At 37.3% G+C, this 23,431-nt stretch overlaps 1 protein-coding gene across 1 annotated transcript in view; it reads right to left on the bottom strand.

The window, feature by feature from the left end:
- The window catches only part of TMEM135 (transmembrane protein 135), a 157,010-nt gene that overhangs the window by 48,828 nt on the left and 84,751 nt on the right, over positions 1-23,431 (bottom strand). The window contains exon 6 of the mRNA XM_071432810.1: positions 10,608-10,654. Within this exon, the coding sequence (XP_071288911.1) occupies positions 10,608-10,654 (47 nt within the window). The remainder of the gene's footprint in view (positions 1-10,607; positions 10,655-23,431) is intronic.

The following is a 23,431-nucleotide window of genomic DNA, read 5'->3' on the forward strand; positions in this document are numbered from 1 at the left end:
AGGGGTGATGTGAGATAGTGCCAGTGATCACATCCCCACAGAAGGCATTCCAGGGCAGCTGGGATGCCGAGGTCCCCAGCCACAAGCAGTTTATTCTCAAAGCCTGAGAACCAGAAACTATTTCCTTTTTTTTATTTTGCATTTAAGGATGACAGGAAGATGATAAACAGCCAAAGCCCAGACACATCAATATGCTAGCAGTACAAAAGGCCTTTGTGATTGACTGACAAAACCTAAAGAAGGGGAGGAGACCCTCTTTTTCTTCCACTGGGGATGGCTCTGGGTAGAGACGCCTGAAATTTTAGCCCTCAAAAGCTTCTCCTGTTACCACCAGATCACCTTGCAGGTAAACACTTTCCTGGTTCATTGAGTCACTGTTACGTATCTGAAAAAGAATCTCCACTGAAAAGTGATAATGGTGGAAAAATACTCCCTATTGTACAGCCGTAATTCTTGTACTGCTTGTCTGCAGGCAATGCATTTCCTCTCTTGAGGAGGCTGTGCAACTGGATCCAGCTACATGTAAAGCAATCTGTTAAAATGAGGACAGGATTTACTGTTGGAAAGAAAAAGTTGAAATACATTCCAGGAACCTATGTACCATATGGCTAAAAGCGACTAAACATGGTAAATTAAATTTAATCTCTTCACATTACATTCAAAAGTTTGTATTTTTCTATACAAGAGTAAACTTACTGATTTAGCAAATGCAATGGACTATTTGTAATAACTGGTATTCCATTTTAACTCCTAAAGAAATATTTTTGTGGCTAATTAGGTAAATTTTAAATAGTGTATGCACAGTACTAAAATCCCTACTTCACTTACTTCCTAGCATGCAAATTGGCATGTGTACCTTGCAATGTGGCAATAGAAACCATGATGTCTTTATCAAAATTTTTTCCTTTCTTCCCCTATAGCTGTAAAATCATTGGTACTACTTAATCCACAGGAAGCAATTAAGCAAGACTTCTGAATTTATCGTAAAAGGGCTTTTGTTTCTTTTAAAAGCAGTGAAGCCCAACAAAAGAGAAGTCACATGCTTTAAAGATTCTTTAAAGAATCTTCTTGACTTTTGACACATGTATTACCATTGAACAGATGTACAAGCATATCTCAATATGAAAAACTACAACCACAAAAAAAGATAGGAAAGACAGGAACTAAACAGAACATAATTTTCTTCCCTCACTGGCAGCTGAAAAAGCCTACTCTGCAGCCTTTTTGCAGACTGCAGGAATCAGGAGCAAAATGATTTAACATAGGGAAAATGAAAACTAACCCCAGTTCAGCCCACACATTTGATACTTCTCATTTGGACCTGACCTAACCACAGCTCATGCCTTCAAGAACAGAGCTAGTTTGAAGACAAGGGTATAATACAACCTTAAAATACTGGCCTACTCATTTCAATCCACTGTTAGCTTTTTAACTTGAAAGACAAAGTGAAAAATAGCATGTACTGTGACTGGCAAACTTCCTATAACAAGAAAGGTGGTTCAAGGGATTGGAGGCAGTATCTGTCTTTTGTAAAAAGCCAAAAGGACAATGATCACATTTATTCTGGGCTATCATTTGATAGAGATAACATTTAGGTACTGCTTAGATATATAAAAACAGAGTTGTAGAAAGCATGCTGCAAAAGTATGTAATGTTTCTGTGTTAGATCAAGAGGCAGAAACAAAAAAAGGAAAAAAATTACCTGATGACTTGCAAATTAATTACTTTTATGACCCACTATGCTTTTAAACAAGTACTTTATCTGAAGAGCTTTGGTAAAGCCAAAGACAAAAAGCTGCACTACACCCCTAATAATGCAACCACCCATGTTCTCCTACTCCTTTAATTACAGCTGGATCATGGCTGGTCAAAGCTCTGTCCTGCTTGGCTTCTTACTCCTTCTCTGTGGATACTGTTCCATCTCTCCTCCTCACATTTCTCTTTTCTTCTTTGGTCAAGCAGTGCATCTGATAACAGGAGTAGGTCAAGAGGAAACAGCCAGTTTTGAAACTCAGTATAATCCATCAGTCACCCTCAAGAGGACCCAAAGAAAAAAATATTTTGAAAGGCACTCAAGAGAAGCATTTGTTTTCCCACCGTACATAGCCCCATACGGAGCCTCCTCCCAGTCCCTTCCCTCCCCTTGGCTCCCATCACCACTGCTCCCAGTCGATCACAACTCTGGGAAAGCAATGCTAATCATCTGTCTCTGCTGATAGTGACACTGTCACTGTGACTCTATCTCACCTTTCCTTCACTCTCACCTGCTTTTCAGGAGACTGCAGAGCTGCCGGCTCGGACGCGGCAGGCAGAGATGCCTCAGCACCAGGTAACAGCTGCTTTGATCTTACTACCAGATGGAGTGTTTGAAATACTGTAAATATATTTATGCTTATCCCTCTGAACACCTAAATCTTGTAGTATGAACTCTCAGGTTTGGTTTAGTTTCCTATGGTGCATATGGACATGCATCCTGCACCTCTTCTGGGGGTAGGCACAGACACGGTGACATTGCTTGCCTTGGCATAACAGCCACACCACAGCTGAATAAAATAACCAGCACAAGGATTAAAGGCTGATGTGGCGTGTGTTTCCTTGGGAGAAACTGTAAATACAGCAGACATCACTCAATCAACGACCATTATCAAAATGTCAGAAGTTTTCTCTCAGGGTATTTTCAGGAAATTAGTCCAATAACTCCTGGTATCTTAAGACTAAGTCTGTTCTAGCAACATTTCAGTATCACAAACCCATATATTCAGAAGGCAAACATAAATATTAAATGCTACATTCTAATCACTAAACTAAATATAGTGTTAACACATTCTTTCTCAAGAAAAGGTACTAGAAAAAAAAACTTCATAAAATTAACATTACATCACAAGTGTCTAATTTCAAGCAATACTTTAAATACTGTTACCAAATTGGCATGTACATTTTGAAAGAAATAAATAAATAATGGCAAATTTAAACCTTTCCAGTTCCAAAGATGCATCTCTAGGACACAGAACAGGTATAAATACTTTCACTTTTTCCTCTTGACAAGGATCTAAAGAGATCACAGAGTTTACTGAAATTTTGAACTTTTTATTACTGTAAAAATCACAATAATTCTGTTTAGAACTTAAAAGGATATTTTTAAGTGTTTGACATATTTTATCCAAGGAGGAGAGCAGTTTGTTCTATGCTATCCTTTTCCGGTAATTTCCATCCAAAAACTTTGGCAATAACCCATAAAAATGAATACTTAAATAAATACTTTTAATAAACATTTCCTTTTTGGTTTTTTTTTTTTCTTTTATTAGCAGAACAAAAGGTAATTTTTTTTCATCCCAAAGCCAAGAAATGGAAAGATGATTTGGGCCATGTATGCAGAATAGGCTAGAAAAAAACCTTAAAATCATAGTATCTCAGCATTTCATTAATTCCAAACACTTACCATCCCTCATCTCTAGGTAACTTTAAAGAAAAATGTTAACCAAGATGTACTCCACCTGGAGCTATGCAAGTAAGTTTAGTGCAAAATCCTCTATATAATCAATTACAGAGAGGAAGCTCCTCAACGTGAGTTAAACCTACACAAGATGAGAACTGCCTTTCATTTGCCCATTTTTCCCTCCAATTTCCTAATTTAAATCAGATAGGTGCCTAAAGATAAAGATGACTCCTGGAAAGAGGCCCTAGAGACATGTTAAAGATCTAATTGTTGTAAGGTTCTCTTTAATGCTATGTTGGGGATCAAAATGGATTTCTTCTAATTTTATGAATACCACTCTTGTCTTCTTCCTCAAGTACCTCCCAAATGAATAGGTGAAAAATAATGATTCGCACTTGAAAATACAAGAAAACAAAAATATCAAAAGTGGGGTTTGCTCATGGATGTTGTATAGCAGCCACTGTAAACAATGAAGGTGCACGATTGTCAGAAGAGGCTCAAACACCAACTAGAGATGCCCCCCCTTAATCCTGCTGGACACTGAAATTTTCCACCCTAAATATACTTTTTTTTGGTAAAATCTCTAGGTCCAGATATCTTCTTACTTGTATGACAATTTAAAAATCTCAAATTCTTGCAGTAATAAAAATATTCTTAAGATGCATCTTGATAATTTCTGAACTACACATGTATGTCCAGCATTAGCCTGAGAAGATCAGTCTCCCTCTCCTGTGAATGCAGCAGTTTGGATCAGAGCTCCACAAAATTCAGCAATTCACAAAATTCCCCTGCAAACTAAATCCAAAAGTATTATATGATATATCAAGATTTAAGAGACAAAAAAAGAAATAGAAAATAAAAACCAAAATGCAGTGGAAGTCTGTTAAAAGACTGTGAGAGAACAAAAAATATGGTTCATGAACAGAAAAAGAGTAAAAATCCTTTTTCACTTTTTATTCTATTGGTAGATAAACAGAACATGGATTATCTCACCTTTTACCCATATTTATATTTGAACCCAGTCTGTGCAAGTCCAGGAGCAGGTCTCTGGGGGGCATTTTTAGTTGGTTTGTGAGCCTCTCCAGAAGTGCCTGCGTTAACCCAGAAGGTTATCTTCTCATCCCCAACCCCCTCCTGCAATCCATGTTCTACTTTTGCTCACACTAAATAAAGCAAACTGGTATTTATAGCATTTCTTAGGAGGCTGAATGTTTTCATCTACTCACCAGGTCATCCAAAAACCTCAGAAATCAAGTTTCATGACATTTACCAAAACAATGCTTTGAATCACTAACTTTGAGATGTTTATATAAGGATAGTAAAAAACATATAAACATGGAAAAAAATCCTCATCTGTTTTTTTCTTCTGATTTATTACATAATAATTCAACAGCAGAGGGCTTTTAATGCACTCCTGTAACTCTACAGCAAATGGAAAAGGCTCCAACATAATCTTTATAAGAAAGGGGAAGATGATTTCATATTAAATCCATGTAACAGCACCTCCGACTGTTAAGCATACTGATTCTCCTGCAGCAGGAAAGTAGAATTATAAGGCAAAAATATCTTTCAAGCAGTTTCCTCAGCACAGAAAGCAGTTTAGGTGATTAAAGAAGAGACTAATACGGCACTGGTACCACACATTTTTAAAAGAAAATAAAGGCACTTTGAAATATCATGTCGAAAATACTGAATAAATTACAGGATATGTGTTTCACAGAGAAAGAAGAGCAAATAGCTGTAATTTGGGAGGCTAGAATTTCCTTAATGAGATAGCATAAAGGGCTCTGCAAACAAAAGGACCTTTCTGAAAGGTTTTCAGTGTCTTTACACAAGTTTCAGTATTCTAGTAGCAGTATATGACACTGCATCTGCATTTCTTAGGGGTTTTTTCCACTAACCATTTTTAATCAGCACATAATGTATAAATGGCATTATGAGATCAATGCCATTTATATATTTCTCTTTATATCTTTCTCTTGTGAGCTATGCAAATCCTGAGTTATGAAAAACATGTTGTCCTGCTTTGTGAAATCACAGCAGTAACTTCAGATTGTCTGAAATTACTGTTTCAGAACGTAACACTTCAGCATTTATCTCTAGAGAAGGCAGCCTTCATCCTCAACTCATGATCGATCAATCATCAGAAACATTCAGCCTTCCTTAATAGCTGGTTTCAGCTCATAGGTGGGGTTTTGCTTTCTAAAGTTCAGAGCAGATGAATTAACATGTGCATATTATAAGCTGGTGGTATATGGTCTAAGGATTAACTACTATAGCAACCAGTACTGTAGTCTGCCAACACATATTCACCCAAATTGCTGGATTTTCTAAGTTTATGTGGATAGGATTTCTATGTAGGTGTTCATTTATTGTACAGAGATTGCAAGTTTTATATTAAGTGGATTTCTTCAAGCACAAAAATGCACAGCCATGCATCACCCTTTCAAAAAAATCTCTTGTGCATTATTCAAAATGAAACTGCTACTAAAAAGACAATTGCGCTGTGTTTTACAAATATTTATTTTACACATGGTAGGACGCCTCCTGCTTCTTCATTTCATTCTATCCAATTACTCTAGAAGAATATTCTGGACAGTACCATGAATTATTCAAATTGAAATAAGCTGGCATGAAACCATGGTATAATCAAAACCTTTCTACCTACAAACTTAATTCCATGCAAACTGCAATTTAAAAAACAATTGGAAGCATTAAAGAAAAATGTACTTTTATTATAAAACACTTTAGGAACAGTCTCTGGGGACTTAACAAGTGACCTCTCTGCTGTGTCTTCTCCTTGAAGAGAACTAGAGTTGGCTAGACTGTGCATATCCAGAGGTACTTTCACCCAGACCCCTCTATACCTGGTTTCTTTAGGAAAGTAGCACACTGAAGAAACCCTACTCACAACATATCAGATGACACCACTAAGTACTGGGCTTTTTGAGTAAGTGGTGAACATTCAGACCCAGTGGACTTCAATATCACCTAAAAATTAATTCCTACAGATAATATCCTACAGATATAAGAACATTCCTTTCCCCAGACACACTTCTGCTTCTAAGATTCTTAGGCAAATATGGGGGGAAGGTGGACAATCCTGTTTCAACTGTGGTTGCCTATATGTTTGAATTAAATGTACATGGATCAGATTCTGCCACACTGTGTATACTACAGCTATCTACAAATGAGTAATGCATCTTAACTTCATCATTTCCAGTGGAGTGGAGCAGAAGCATTTTGAGAAAAAAGAGAGGTCCAAGTTAGAAGAAAAGTACCACAAGATGAGGATGGAAGAGAAGAAATAAAAAAGTACTGCACTAAAATATGCTTCCTCTGAGTGTAAATATAACTCTGTTACTTGTAAACCTATCATCTGCATTTCAGCTGCTTTTTTCCTAGTATGTTCTTCTATTTTTTCCTGTCTCCTTACATGACCTTTTTTCTTCCCTCTTTGGTCACTCTCTCCTACCTTCTTCCTACTGTCTTCCTTTTTAGGTAGCTCTTCTGAATTTCTGAACCTTTCACTCTGACTCTCCTCTCACTTTATCTATTCTGGAGTAATTATTCCTGGTTTTTCCTTCTACCATGTCAGTTCTGTAACCTCACTTCTTTACTCCTGAGATTTAGCACCTTCTTTTTCTTGTCCTGTAGCAGATGCAATAATGTTTGAACAGTCCAAGAGAATTTGGGGAAAACTCCAGTAATAAATATCAAGGCTGCTTGGTGATGTTTTCAACTAGTATGAAACACCTGCCTCATTAACAGACCCTTATTACAGAATTTGTTTAGAAAACAATATAAGATAAAGATTATAGCAAGATACTGAAGACAATCAATATTCTAGAAAAGGAAATAATCAAATAAATCAAGAAGAACAACATCTATACTTCCACAGACCAAGACTCATACATCTCTTACAGCAGTATTTCCTGCTACAGTAGGGAGTAGGTAGGAAGACACCCACCTCAAGGGACAGGTATGATCATGTGGCAATTAAGTGCAATATTTTTTTTTCTCTTGTAAAGGATGACTATCAACCAGAACACTGACCTTCCAGAAGCAACACTAAGCAATCTCAAATTTACAGGCTGCTGTTAACCTGGCAACCTGAAAGTGACCCTGGAAGCTGTGTGATGTATAGAACATACCTCCATTCTTCCACATAGAAAACAGTTTTGAACTTTCCAAATCAAATAACTTTTAATTTCCTAGATTCAGCAAAGATCACCTAAAGTCATGCTGGTATGCAGTTACTTGAAAATGACCAAAGTCCATGTGAATGTTGTGGAGCATCTGTGCTCTCCATACTTTCCCAATCAGCACCATTGGCTCAATCCAATGCAGCCACCATGCATCGCAGTACAAGCTGTGTAAGGAAAATTATTCAGCTCAAAACTATCCAGAGAAGAAAAAAGCAGCCAAATTTAGTTAAATCTGGAGCTGTTAGGAATGCAGCTCCAACCAGGGCTACCTATTAGGGACAGTAATAATTTTTAAGACCAGAGAACCCGATAAGTTCAGATAAGGCAGTTTATATGAACTCAGAAAATAAAAGACTACTTTGCTTTTATTCTGTGCAACATTTGACTCCCAAGTATCAGTCAGACTTTCACAGCATAGAGGTAGACTTAGATTAAATCTCTTTTTAGAAAAGTTTTAAGCTTCAAATTACACCCTATAGATATTAGGATTCTATCTTTAATAATGAAAGACATTTCACATGATCTTGGTGATCATGACTGCTACTGCTCTCAGTACCTTTGTTAACATTTTAGTTGAGTGGAGAGGACAAAAAGTGACTCTGGGAACAAGTTAAGTAAAATGCAAAGGGTATTTTTCTGGTTTTCAGGTCAGTGAATGCTTGTTAGGATTTAACAGTGTTTTATAGTCAACAGGAATATATTCTACAAGCCAAACAGATCTGACTTTGAAAAAGGTGTTTATTCCAAAAGTATGAACATGATTTTGTCAGTCTGATCCACTTATGATTAAGAAAAAGTGTGAAGCGACTTTGAGCCATTAAATCAGAAATGTAATTTAATGACTCTCCCAATTACTTTCTGCTTTAGATGACAACAGAAACAGGAAGATTGCCTTCCCTAGGCACACAGGATTTTTCCAAGGCCTGTCCAAAATCTTACTGAAGGGCATCAATAGTTAAATTCACTTATCAATACAGACAGCAACCAGCTCACAATCACAGCCAGTTCCAACAAATGGGCAGCTCTGAGGCCTGATTAAGTGACCTCTCTGCTGTCTCTTCTCCCTGAGCAGTTGACCAGACTCTGTTCATACCCAGAGGTATTTTCACCCAGACCCCTTTATACCTGGTTTCTTTAGGAAAGTATGTGAAGAAGTCTTCACACAAAAGAAGACTCATAAAACTGATTATACTGAGAAAGGAAGAAAAAAACCACCTCAACAACTAGTTTGTGCTAATTATTTTTGACAAATTTGTCTTAGTACATTCACTGGTGTTTACAAATAGATTTTTTTTCCCCAATAATTAAATTAAACTTGAGCCTCTATTTTAATTCCCCTGTTAAAACACAAAGACGAAAGGAATTAAATGTTGTTGATGATTGCTCAACAGGATATTCCATCAGCCTTGGCATGGAGTCTCTATTTTAGAAGAGAAAGTGTTTTGGAGACCATTCAATTGCCAGTGTTTCTGTGTCAGGTCAAGGAAAAATTCACCAAATACATCTGGGCTCTGTGTCAGTCCTCACCTCTAGAGAGGCCACAGGAAAGCTGGAGAGGGACTTTTTACAAGGGCATGCAGTGACAGGATGAGGTATTGGCCTCAAACTGAAAGAGGGTAGCTTAGATTTGATATTAAGAAGAAATTCTTTACTGTGACATAACGTGGCGGTGAGTCACTGGAATGGTTTCTCTGACAAGCTGTGGATGTCTCATCTCTGAAAGTGTTCAAGGCCAGGCTGGATGGGGCTTTGAGCACTGGTGCAGTGGAACATGTCCCTGCTCATAGAAGTGGGGTTGGAACTAGATGACCTTGAAGCTCCTTTTCAGACCAAACTATTCTAGGATTCTGTGATTTAACTTGCAGGCTCTCTCTAAAACACCACTTCATTACCAAGACATAGGTAGGAGACAATTAGTTTCCTCCAAGATCATACAACATTTATAGTTTTGACCAGAATTTTAGCGCTCTGAGTTGGTTTGACCAGCATGCATGCAGACAGGTGTCCAACCTCAACATAACAAGTCAAATTCTCTGAGGTTGTTATGGCTTAACTCAGAGACATAGAAGAAAATAAAGCAAGAAGACTGCTAATGCAAGGTTCTTAATAGGTTATAGATGAAAGGAGGAATGCTTCTTTGAATCCCCTAAATTAACAGCCCTCTTCTATCCACAGACTGTTCTTGGCCAATATCCGTAAGTAATGGAATTATGAAAAACAAGCTGCAGCTTCCAGAGTTTTGCAATTACCAGGGGATCATACAGCTTGAAGAACCATAGATGGCTGCACGCCGCAGAAAATTCTAAGCCAAAGCACTGTAGTCAAAGGTTACATTAAAATGCAACTTTCCAATTTGAGATATAATGAAGAAAATTTGACAGGTCTGGTATTTAAAGGGAAATAAGATAAATGACATACATCTATATTGCAAACTGAGAGATAAACAAGCCATTAAAATGAGTCTCATCCACTTCCCACCACTGTAAGTTTTAAACCATGGATATAATTCATAACTTGTGAAAACATGTGAAACAAGTTTATTCTAAAATTGAAAGAAGGTAGTTACACCCGCACTCAAGTCAAATATTTGGCATTATTTAAGACCGCAAAATTTGATTTTCCTGTTCTCCTCTATTTTTGCCAGAAGAGAAAATGCGATCTTCCTGCCCTGAGCTCTTAAAAGAGCCATGAAAAGCAGATTTCAGTTGTTTTCACACTACGTTACATCTCCAGGCTCTTACTTAGGAGATGAAACTCCTTAAGTATTCAGTGTATTTTCCAGAAGACTCAACATTTCCCTTTTTAGCCCAATTATGATCGCAGCACTGGGTGGTGCCACTGAAGCACTCCAGTCAATTAATCTTGAGTGAAGAATATACAGAGGAGTACCAAAAAGCAGTAAGCTCTAAGAAACACTGTTCAAAACAATTTTTACAACATAAATAGATACATCAGCAACATACCTGAAGAAGAACATGAACAGAGCAGCTGTGATGCAGAACAAAAGGACCTACAAGAAGGAGAAAGAGTGTTATTACATAACACACTACTACTGCATGCATGTTCTGGATCATGAGGATTCTATAACTTTTACTATAAAAGCTACACTTTATTTATATGCTGGAGGGGCCAGAATGAAAGCTTGTCTGAGTCCACCAAAAAGGATTGCCTAGTTTCTAGTGGACTTTGTAGAAGCTTAAAAAATTGAAACCCAAACCAGGGTAGTGGGACAACAGACACAGCAAATGGCACCACTTAAAAAGCATTTGTAATAAAAGTCCAAGTAAGAAAATATTTATAAAACAACAGAATTTCAACAATAAAATATTAGAACTGAAATTTAAACATCATATTTTACCAGTCTTTCCTTTTGTGATTTATTGAAATATCATATTGCTAGTTCCAGTTTGAAAGGCACACTGTTTAAAACATCTGTATTGACAGCTGCTTGTCCTGAACTGCTTTCCAGCAAGTTTGAGAATAGATAATTCTATTCCCAATTAACAGTACCCTTTCTAGTAGTTTAGCTTAGTCTAAACTCACTTGGAACAATCCTACCTTGCTCTGTATCATCAGTGTGCTCATATAAGAGCTGTTGAGCAAACTTAGCAGCTCTCCAGCACTGGGAGTGGAACCTCCTACTTCCTCCTGCCATCCTTTCTGCTGGAGCTTAGAGCTGTTACCTCCTCCTTATCACCTGCACAGGGACTCACAAGTGCTGGAAAACACCTGCCTTAATCCAATCCATCTTTGCCAGGTACACCTCACAAGTGAGAAAATTTTGTTTTGTTCTAGATATACTGTCCCATATTCATACCATCATTTAGGAGGCAAAATCCTTACAAAAATATTGCAAGTCTTTCAGAAAATATTTGCACCTATTTTCAAGGGTTGAAGAAGTTTTCATCATGAGAGGATACAGACTTCTTATGTGAGAAGAAATGGAAGAGGTGGCAGAGGTGTAAATTAGAAGGTTATGAGCACATAGAACAGGAGGCTGTTGCATGTTAAAACAGATCAGAAAGTGTGAGAAAAATTTGCATAGGAAATCTTTACAGTGACTTTCAGAGAAAAAAAATCTTACAAATGACACCTTTTCCCTTTTCTAAGTCCTTTGTGTGTGACTTAAAACTAGGTTACATGAGACATGTAACCTGCTGTGTAAACTACCCATTTTTTCCTTTTCCTTCATCAGTACTATCATACTTTATTAATCTGCATCAAAAATGTGAACATCTAAAATCATTTCACACAAAATCATTAAGGCAAAGGTATATTTCATGAGGGTAATTGAATATTTCATTTCAAACTAGCAGCAAAAACAGACAAGCAGACTTGTTTATAAATTCAAATTCTACTCAAAAAGATCTGCCCTGTTCCTATAAAGTTCAAAATGTATTTGGATCAGGCAACCAACCATCAATTCTCTGGAGGTTATTCAGGAGACACAGGGAGAAGGCGGCTTGACAGCCTGAGCAACAGTATTGGGAAATAAGTGAGATATGGCAAAGAACCAGTTTTCTGGATGATGTGGGGGGATGACTAAACAAAAAAATAAACCCAAAAAAACAAACACTCCCCCTCCCAAAAAAAAAACCAACACAATAAAAAAGTATGCCTTTGCATACTAAAAAGACTTCAATAAACAGTCTTTTTCTTTCCCTTTTTTCTTTTATTCCTTTTTAACCTTTTTTTTCCCCCAGTAAGTTTGATAATAATCGAACAGGTACTCTATATAGTATATCTAACAATCTATATGTATAATCAAGATTCCCTCAGAGCTCTTTCTACTCCAGGCTAAAGCAGCACAGCTTTCTCAGCTTGGGAAACCCAGCACTGGACACACCACTACAGACGTGTCTCAGCAGCACTGAGTAGGGGGGAAAGATCACCTGGTTCAGCCTACTGGCAGTGGCCTCCTATGCTAGAAGGGGTCTTTGCTGGCTCATGTCCAGCTTGGTGCCCACCAGGACCCCCAATTCTTTTTTGAAAAGCTGCTTTCGAATGCTCCCAGGATATACTGGTACCATTCCTCACCAAAGCCACAACTCATCCCTTTGTTGAACCTCCTGAGCACCACTATTAAAGAAAAGCATAGACAAAAAAAGGCAGTCCAGAAGATCATGATAGGAATAAAAGGCCTGTAGGGTACAACTGTTGGAAAACTGCTAAAACTATAAAAGTAGTAGTTAGTGATGAATATGGCAACTATCTTCATATAATTATCATATACTGATAAATCTGTCTCATCAAGTACAGAAGGAGGAAGGCAGAGTTAAATCTACAGCAAATAAAGCATTGGTTAGATAATAGAAAGAGCACTCCAGGGTAGTGATACACCAGAACAAGTTGTCTGTGAGATTGTGGAATCTCCTTTATCAGAGATGCTTAAGATCAGTAGAGGCAAACGTATCCAAGAAATGCCTTGGGCATGTTTGACAGGGTGTCTCCAATATTTACTCAACTGAAGGACAGCAAAACATGTGGCTAAACCAGACCCAGACTCTTCTACATAAAATTCACAGCCCCACATGGGAAGTCCTGAGACTGCCTTATCATAGCAGAAATAAGGCAGAAGCAGAAGAAAAATTGTCACTGTGCTCCAAATCTAAGCTACTTTCAAAATAAGCCTTTTTTTTAACTTTTTCCCCATTCTAGAATTTTTGTAATATCTTCAGTACAATATGCAGTACCTATTTTAGTTTTTAAAATAACAGTATTTTTTAAAAAAGGAAAACTACTAAGGCCTACAGAAATAGAATTCTAAATATTAAGTGAATAAGACTTCTATTCCAGTGAGCAGGAAGTCTCACTTGGGATTTTTCTTGCAGAGTCCATTACTTTTTGATTTACAACAGAAACCAACACAATGTACTTGGCAAAATACAGACCTTGAAACTTTCCAGCTGAAGAAACAGATACAAGCAGAAAACCTGTATGTTGCTAATGAGAATGATATGCCTTAAAGATTCTAACATCTATGAAGAGATGCCTGTAGGTTACAAGGAAAAATCCTTGTGCTCCAGGACAGGTGAGCATATTTGGTATGTGAGTACTTTAATTTAATTGATTACATTATACTTCATTGTACTATGCTAAACCCTTAATAAAAAATAAAAGGAAACTTGCTGACAAAACTGAAAAGGTACTTTTCTCCAGATCTCTGTTGGCTGACAAATCCAGTATTTATTTTTTTCCAAGAAAGTTCTGTCATCATACAGTCAGCAACAGGAAGTGACATCTGGCAGTACCCAGCACTGAGCACAAAACAAAATGCTCTGGGTGAAAGTGGTTACCACTTGCCCTGGTCACAGCAGTAGACCCAGTAACACCAGTAGAAGTAGCTCACAAATGACCTTCCCTCACAGTCAGATAAAAATCTTGGCCCAAAGAAAGGAAAAAATAACACTGCTAAAACTATCAAAACTACTTGAGTCTTGTGTATTCAGGCTTTTCCCGCACCTTACTCAGTCCTGAGGTTATGTGCATTTTCTTTAATCATTTCCATTATAGTCAGATTTCCTGGGGTACAAAAGGTCTCTGATTGGAGGCTGCTCTGCTACAGCCAGAATAAAGAGTAGGACTGAAGTCTGCGATAAAGGAACACAGACCTAGTAATTAAAAAGAAAAGCATTGAAGCTACTCAATCTATTTAATGAAGACAGGAGGAGGTAAATGGGCAGATCAGTCATATTAGCTGGTAGAAGCATCCAGGGTGTTGGAGCTACAGTTCAACACTGCATAGTGCTACTACCAGCTCACAGAAGACCTAAGGCAGCTTCAAAAACTGGCACGTAACACTTGACTTCCAGCAAAATGAGCTATTCTATTCTCAGAGTTGCCACTGCTTATTAAAGAAGTCACACATATCCTGTACAGAAATGTCATTAATGAAGTTTTTAAAACAAAGATATTTTACAATGAAAATGGGTTATTTGGTTTTGTATGAAAGCATAAGGACTTAGGGAAAATGGTGGTTGTCCTTCACCAAGCTCAAACTTCTAGTGATCCCAAAAGACATATGTCAATTGGAAATCCTGAAATGGAGCCACATCACCCCGGTAATTTCAAAGGATGCAATGTTTTACCTTCTTTCAGTAGCTGATCCTGTCAAATGGAAATCTTTGTAAGACCTTATCTCCATCTCTAATTGAAATGCAGCATAGCTGGGGAGAACTGCATGAGCTATCAAAAGTAACGGTGAAAACTCTTGTCATACCCATGGTCATCTGCATAATGATTATCTTCCTAGCTGAAATTAGAAATAACTTTTGAAGCAAAATTGCTGCTGCTTTAAAATTGATAGGCTTTATGAAAAAGCAGAAAACAATTTGTCAGATACTTATTGGGCACAGGGCCAGTTCAGCTACACCTACAACACTCAGCTGTCAGAGGCTCCTGATTTTTTTTCCGTCAGCAAGTCTGAAGCAATCTCTGGGCTGATAAGATCAAAAGAAACACGAGTATGTGTTATTAAACAAGAGATTATATAGATTCTTGTTAAAGCACTGTTGTTGGATCATGATTAAAAGATTGCAATTGGCAAATGCAGACAGTAACTGAGCCAAGACCAGGAGCACCTGCCAGTCCCAGAAGAACAGCAATGAATTTAAAAAAAAGCTAAACCTCTGATTTTCTAGTTCACAAATTCTGTGTGTGTGTTTGTATATATATATATATATATATACACATGCATACCTATAACTGAGCATTTCAGCATTCTTCATTTGTTTTTTCAAAAAAACACTTGTCAAGTTTCTTTCCCCATTTTTCATATTCTACTAGCCATAGCAAACAGAGCTACAACATACATTGACAGAGCCACCAAATATCCTTTCTGGAAGCTTCTGGAAAGTCCACTGCCTTCGAGAATGCACAAGGCTTGAGAGACTGAAGCACCAAAAAAGTAGTTGCCAAATGACACCATAGTTTTATCACCAACAAAAACAAAAGTTCTGTGTTATACCACTGGAGTGTACTAAGTTCAATTTAAAAATCTACACTTCAAATCCACATTTAAAAATCTGGGAGTGGGTCACTATGATCCTTCTACAACCTGACATGTTCCTCATGATGGCTACACATGTTGCTGTGCAGGTTTGCCCATTGCTGGGCCATGCACGCAGCTTGAGTTGAAACTACAAAGTACTTCCAGGCAAATGAACTTACGTAGTCATCACTCCTGCTCCAGCACCTTTTTTTTGATGATTATTCCATGTGTCTTCTGCCACCACAGAGATGCACAGAAGAATAAATCTTAGATGTGACCCACCTAAAAGCAACTATTTTCTGCTCTTATGGACTGAACAGGGGCAGGGCCATACAGCTTAAATTACACCCAGATCAAATCATAGCCTGATACTAACAACATAGTCAATTCAACCAGCACGATTTGAACCTCCCTCCATTATAATTTTGACAAATAAACATGAATTGTTCAAATTATATTGAAAAGGCAGAATCAGTGATATACTTGAAATACAACACCACAAATGAAAACTACAAAAACACTAACATCTCTAAGTATTTAATCCATATGTAAGCTGAAATTTAAATCTGGTTACTTATCCTACAAGAGCTTTACAAATGTAGTAAATACTAAAAGCCCAATAAATTTTCTTAGTAGTCTGTGCAGATGTCTTGTATTAGGCTTCTGAACATAACTGCTTAGCTCATGTTACAATCATCCAAGATTTCATCTCCACCATGAGAATTTCTGCTTATCTGTCTCTTCTTCTTCCAGAGCTCACAATCACTGAAGAATTACAAGGTTTGATATTACCTTAGTATCCAAAAAGGAACTGCAAGTTATTAATCTTTAAAAGCTTACAGGTATTGAAATAATTTTGTTGCTGTGAAGCACGTGTATTAATAGTATAAGAACAACACTTTGCAAGGCAGCATCATGAAAGCCACTGTATCCAGTAATGATTCATACTGGTGAAATTTCTGAAAAGTAGCGGAATGTGATGAATTTCTGATATGCATTACAAGCTAGTAAAGGGACAGGGTGAAAGAGGTAGAAATAAATTACCTATTTTGATAATTCGGACACAAACAGGAGGGTTTTCCCACTGTTGCAAGCATTTAACTATTATCTATGTATTTGATAATTAAAGCCAGTTAGGTGGACAAATTTTAAAATTACTAAAAATTTGGCATGCTCAGATTCATTGTAAGTTGACAACAGTTGGGCTCAAGAGCTTCCTGCCCCACATGCCCAGACCCAGAGCTGCCTCCTCTGTTCTGCTGGTTGAGACTGTGGGCCATGCAAAGAAGAGGCTGAGGAAACCAATAGAGCAGCCAGGAGAAATACACATCAAAGAATGTGCTCAGAAACTGTGAATTTATTTTCTTAAAAATGCTGTACAACTAGCAGACACAAATGCTATTTCTATATATACATATACAGCAATATTTTGATGTTTACTAACTGAGGAATATATTTAAAATTTATGATAATTATTTATGTTTGTGCATAAATCCTGATACCTTGTATAAGATGTCATTTAACATTCTTGTATCTCTCCCCAATTTTGGCAGAGTTTTCATTAGCATTCTGAACTGCATGCATTGCTTTGCAAGTAAGAGCCCCCTTGAGAACGTGAGGAGGGGGAATAGCTAAACTGATAAGCTAAAATGCCTCTCACATTTCCCCAGATAGGAGCCTCCACAATGTACAGCTGACACTGGCTGTCATCATGAGACACAGTCAGCTCTTCAGGGGAACAAGGGCTCTTGAAAAGTAACATTTATGTGAGCATGTAAGGAAAGAGAATCAGACCTGACTGGAAGGAGGTGAAAGCGCTGATTGTGTTATCTGTTGAATGGAGGAGCTCATGCTGCTCATGGAATTACTTTCCAGTGACTTTTCCTGAGAAAGTACAGATACTCTTGAGGCATGTGAAAGGAAGGACTTGAGTTCTTGCCACAGATGTCTACTCCATGCCACTGCTGGAGGTTCCTTCTCCCTCAGCATCCACATCACTGCAGTAAGCCAGGGAAGGGGCTCAGGCTGCTGGTGATGGCTGTGCTTCAGAGACAGCTCCTTTTGAAGAGCACCTCTGGTGGTCCTTTCAACCACCTCTGACATGGAAACTGAGTGGAAAGAGGAGATGCTAAGCAGAAAGCTCATGAAGCACTATTATAAACCGTTCTAGCTTGATTCACAGTGCCTTTCCCTATCTTTTTATTAAGCTATATTATTCTTAGACCTAAGATATAGAAGCTGAAAACTAATACAGAAATCAGTGGAAAAATAATGGTGTTTTACTGAAGTACTTAATTTTTAAAGATTACACAGCAAAGGCCACACACCAATAGCAAACAACAATTCTTCCTCCATTACAGAACTTTATTACACCTTGATTAAGACAAACAGTATAGATTATATTATGCTTCTCTTTCTCCCAACAGTTTAAATTTTGTCTTGTTTGTTTTACCAACCATCACTTTAGTGTTAGAAGATCTATCACCCACTCCTCCACACAACACCTACAGGTTCAGGAAAAAGTCTTGGCACCAGCAGAGAATGCTACTGAGAAGGCAGATTAATTTTTATTCCTTCTGCTATTGTTACTACCACCACAACACAGAAAAAAATAAGATCAAAACAACATAAGCAAATTGAAACAAGGTTAACATAAGATTATGCCCTTTGGTCATTGTTTAAATATTCTCTTAGATATTTAAAAGTTGGTGTGAATGTTTATTCATGCCTAGAGGTATTACTCTGTTTCTGATCCAAAACCAGAATACAACATTTTATAACTGGTACATAACAAAACAACTAAAATGGTCACAATTTCATTTATATTACACCCCTGCCATATTCTGCTCTGCACTCCCAGCTCTCTCACCCATTCCTGTCCTCTGGGAAGGGAGGATGGCTGCCTGCACACAACCTCTCCTGCCACGAGCTGGAGAAGGAGGGCTGCCACAAAGGCTGTCCTAGACCCTCAAATTATGTCTTTTACGGCATCCACCATGGTGGATAAAATTCCCAATGGCAAACTGCATCCACACAGTGGTATCAGACCAGTAGAAAAAGGGGATAGGAAAGAAAAGCAAAAGGGACAGATAATGTGGGTTACCTGGTATATCAAATCTCCTGAGTCTGCTCTTGGAGAACTTCAAAAGTACTATGGCAATTGGTAATAATGTGATTTTTATTTTTTTGTAACTTTTATAAAATATAAATGAAGACACATTCAAATAGTGTCACAACTGGGCACAAAACACCTCAAAGAAAGAAGTCACCTTGATAAAGGGAGTTCAAAAACCCTTGAAAAGCATGTAATTAGCAAAGAGCTGGTTATCAAGATCCAAACCAATTAATCTGCAAAGATTATTTTCATTTAGCATTACTGTGAAAAATTAATGTAAATCCAGTTCTAGAAAACAGCTGCGCAATCCATTGAGGTAAGAGCAGTCAGCACCCATGCCCAGACTATGGTGTTGTGCCCTGAAAATTACTGGGAATCCAAAAAGGTCACAATAGGGAGATTAGCTGCATTTGTAACTGATCACACAGCTAAATTTATTGGGCTCTCGACACTGCTGCAGTGTTTCCACACCCAGTTTTTTCAAATTCCTGGGCATATTTTAGGAAGCTACTCAAAAATTTCAAGTTGTTCATTATTTTACACAAATAATATCAAATACTACATGACTGGAAATATGCGTTGTCTCCTGTTTGCCAAGGGACTACGGATTTACTTTGAGCACTTTTTCATCTAGACTCTCCCTACTCAGCAAGCACTCCTGAGTGTAAGGAACAAGCTCAAATGAGAAAACCTTTCAGCAGCTTAACCTGAGAGAGAAGTCTGATCTTTCTTGCAACACTTTCTCTCACTCATATCTTTTCCAGTCTTTACCTCAGAGCCATGGAGCACTGTATCGCCACCTTTTCAAATACAAAGTACATGGCTAAAAATAGTGTTAAAGAGACTATACCACAAACAAGATGTTTAAACCAAAGTTTGAACTGCTGCTAACTATGGCTTTTTTTACCTGTTTCACACTTGATTTTGCTGCAGAAACACAGCTAACATTGAGTAAAAGCAGCAGGTCTATGCAAAGCACATAGTACAATACAGCATGTGTGAGTTCAACTCTTTTCTAATATGCATGTTCCAAATTTCAGTGCAGTACAAAACAATTATCCCATGAGAAAAACTTATATCTGAAAAATGTCTTACTGCACTAATAACTTCAAAAAAAATTTTTAATGAATTTTTGTTTATGGAAAAATAAGGTAACTTATTTAAATTATTTTTTAAAATGTAAAGGCTTATTATATGTATGATTTCTACCTACAGGGGAAAAGAGAATATTATTTAAACAATTTTATTAATTAAACATCTGCATTTAATGCAGTTGATTACTCCTCCAAAAGACATCATCAATTATATTTTTTCCTGTAAAATTAGTGCTTTAGGTTTGAATCTTCAAAAACATCACATTTTCAAAGTGTTATGAGATTATTATTTCCCCCCCAAATACTACATTCAAATAATTCTTAGCCCCAAATTAGTCCTAAATGTCACCACAGTCTAGCTCTCCTTGACTTGACCAGGGAGCCACAACACAAGTACATTTGAAAGACCTGTCTTATTTGCTTGACAGCAAAGGATGAAGAACAAGTGCAAGAACTCTAGAAAGATTTCTTGTGATAAAAGAAAAAGTGAAGGAAAGCACATCATGAGTTCACTCAGTTCACTGAACTGTGTAAAAGACTCAACAGGAATATCTTCAAATACAAGAGCAAAGAGCTCAAGTGATTGCCTCCTGCTCTCCAGAACACACCTGCTGCCCTTTTGAACTGTCTCATTAAATATTGCTCCGAAGCACATGGGCGAGCTTCAGCTAGTGAAGATTACAGGGCTCCACACATTACTCTTTCAGGAAACAATTTAATTCTCTGTCCTCTGCTCCTGTAGATGCACCACAAATGGTGCAGAAGACCAGATGATTTGGTAAAGATCCCAAAATTAAAGGCTTTTTGATAATAGAACAGGCACTGTGAAAGCAATACAGCAAAAGGTGAAATGTACCCATAGGTGGTCATGAAATATTTGCTCCATTAAACTGATTCAAGTTTTCCAAGTCATCACTGAGAAATACAGTATTCCAAGGTGTGAGTAAATGAACTCTCAGCTGATGAAATAAAATGGCATTCAAAACAGGATTATACAAAAAAAAAAAACGATTTAAACTTTGAAGACAATGGATGATTGTAATGTAAATCAAACAACCCAAACACCCTTGGGTTCAGGGATGACCAGTTGAAAACATCTTTTCATCTCTCAGCCACCCCCAGACAAGTTTTTACAGAAAAACAGGACTAAGAACAAATTGTGGGGCCAGTTCCCTATTGCACCAAAAAATGCTATCTTAGTTGTACTCAAAAGCATAACTGAGCTATGAGAACATCCAAAATGCAATGCAACAACACTAGAATCTTCTCTTTCCAACAACAACGTTATCATTTTTATGTCTTTAATGCTGAAAAGGAGAGCTAAACAAAGTGCCACAACTATGGTTAACACAAGGGGTTAACAAATTCAAACCCAGAAAAATGTAAACTCAAAGTAAAATTTTCTTCCTGCAAATTGCAGCGATGGAATTGAAATTAAACTGTATTTAGTTTAAATCCTATTATCACTGGAAATTCTTTTTTAAAAGTCAGCAGCTTTGGCATAATTATATTTCTGGACTGTTTCCTCAACAGTCTCAAAAGACTTTCCTGTAAAACAGCTTAAGTGTACATCCTACTCTGTAAAATGACAGAGTGCATAATATCAGGGTATCCATCACATTTAGATGTGCCTTTTTTCCCAATAGAGCACATAATAACAAATCAATCAACCAAAAGAAGACTTCAGCATATCTTAGTGAAAGTATCCTGAAACAAAGACTTCTTTCTGCTAACTTAATGACAGAGACAACTGAGGTAAAAGAAGATGACATATAAGGTTATATCATCAAATTTCATTATTCCATATTTAAGGGAATGCTATATCACAATTTCCAGGGATTTCAGAGATTTTAGTAGTTTCTCTGAATCCAAAGCAGAAACAAAAGGATTTAATTTTTGTTTCTTTAATAGCAGCCTCAACAGCCCAGCAGTACCCAGCACCACAGCCCCCTGCACTCACCTCTGCATGGAAAAAGGGCTCTCTGGGGGAGGCCAAGAGCTCCTTAAATTCCACCAGCCAACAACAGCTGTTCATTCAGAGTATAAGCAGAAGCCTATAATCTTACAATTTAGAATAGGCTTATTAAAAAGCTGAAAAAAGGGAGTTTTGTTGTTGCTGTTGTTTTTTAATAACTTGCCTGCTTTGCTACCTCTTCTGGCACTGTTACTAGTAATATTAAATTACTTTTTAGCATCAGCTGGTAGAGAGAGAAATTTTTTGAGCTTTCATATCACTCACATGTACACATCACTTCCTACTTTGTAAAAGGTATTTTTAGCCTAGAGCCATCTCTTCTTTTTGGAACCTGTAAGAAAGTATTTTGTGTTCCCTCCATGCACTCTCACTGTCATCAGGGACTAAAATTATTCCTTAGTGGGGCCAGTTTCCTTTTCATGCTGCCCTGGTTCAGGTGGTGGTTAAATAGAAACAGCTTTACAAAAGCCCTAAAAGTAAAGAAATACAATACATACAAAACATGAAAAAAGACAAACTCAAGAGACAGAAGATCCCCAACCATGGTCCATTTACAGGATTTTTTTAAAAAGCAAAATGCAAAAGGGGGTTTGGAACAGGAGCATACTCAGAGATTCAAATCTGAACCTAAAAACTTCAACCAAACTTCATCAACATCCTTGCAAGCTGCTCACAAATCCCTAGCCTCTAAATTAAATACAGGAAACACCATGTAACCCCCCCCCCCTCCCATATTTGTCATTATTTGCACTATTATCACTATCTGCAAGGTATGGTTGACCTCACATGAACCTTAACGTTCATGGACTGCAGGGAATCATTAAAGAAGTGAAAACTGGGGAGACAAAAGCAGAGTGGAGTCAAGCAGGCAGCACATGCCCCAGAACAGCCAAAATTCAGACAAATAGATCAGGTTACACAAACTCAAGCAAGTACATACCAGTGTAAAACAGGAACCAATAGTTTCAGCTATCAAATTACAGAAAAAAAGCCTTGTAGAAATGCAATACCAATATAGATAAAATGTTAATCTGGACAATATTTAATAGATTAATACTTTAGAGATTACTTATGTTACAGATATTTGGTTGAAAGTCAGAAAATAAATATAATAGTTCTGTTAAACAAAAAGGAACTGTTGTGCTCACATTAGTATTTTTAAAGAAACATCTTGCAAATAATAATTTTCAGATATTCATTCATGCAATCAAAATTATGCTATCACATAATAACAGAGAGTATTAATGTTTTTGACATTTTAGATGACCTTCTTAGTATCAATTTCAGCCCCCACTGAGAACAAAAGAAATACTGAAAAAAAACCCCTCAACATATTTAAAATTGAAGCAGGTAAGACCTGCGTATATTATCTTTGTTGAAATGGTACTGTCTGTAGAAACAATAAGGTATTCACACAGAGAACAAGCATTAAGTAAAAGCATCAGCCTTTCCAGGTTTAAAACTTTCTGGAGGGAGGATTAAAAAACAACTTTCTTCCCAGCTGGGTTGGACTCTCTCCCACAGAACAAGCAATAGAACAAGAGGAGAAAGCCTAAAGCTGTAGCCAAGGGAGGTTTGTTTTAGTTATTACAAAAAAAAGATATTCACATAAA

Source organism: Agelaius tricolor, unplaced genomic scaffold (genome assembly GCF_023055355.1).
Source record: "Agelaius tricolor isolate 1412-34295 unplaced genomic scaffold, bAgeTri1.0.p SCAF_9, whole genome shotgun sequence".
NCBI lineage: Eukaryota > Metazoa > Chordata > Aves > Passeriformes > Icteridae > Agelaius > Agelaius tricolor.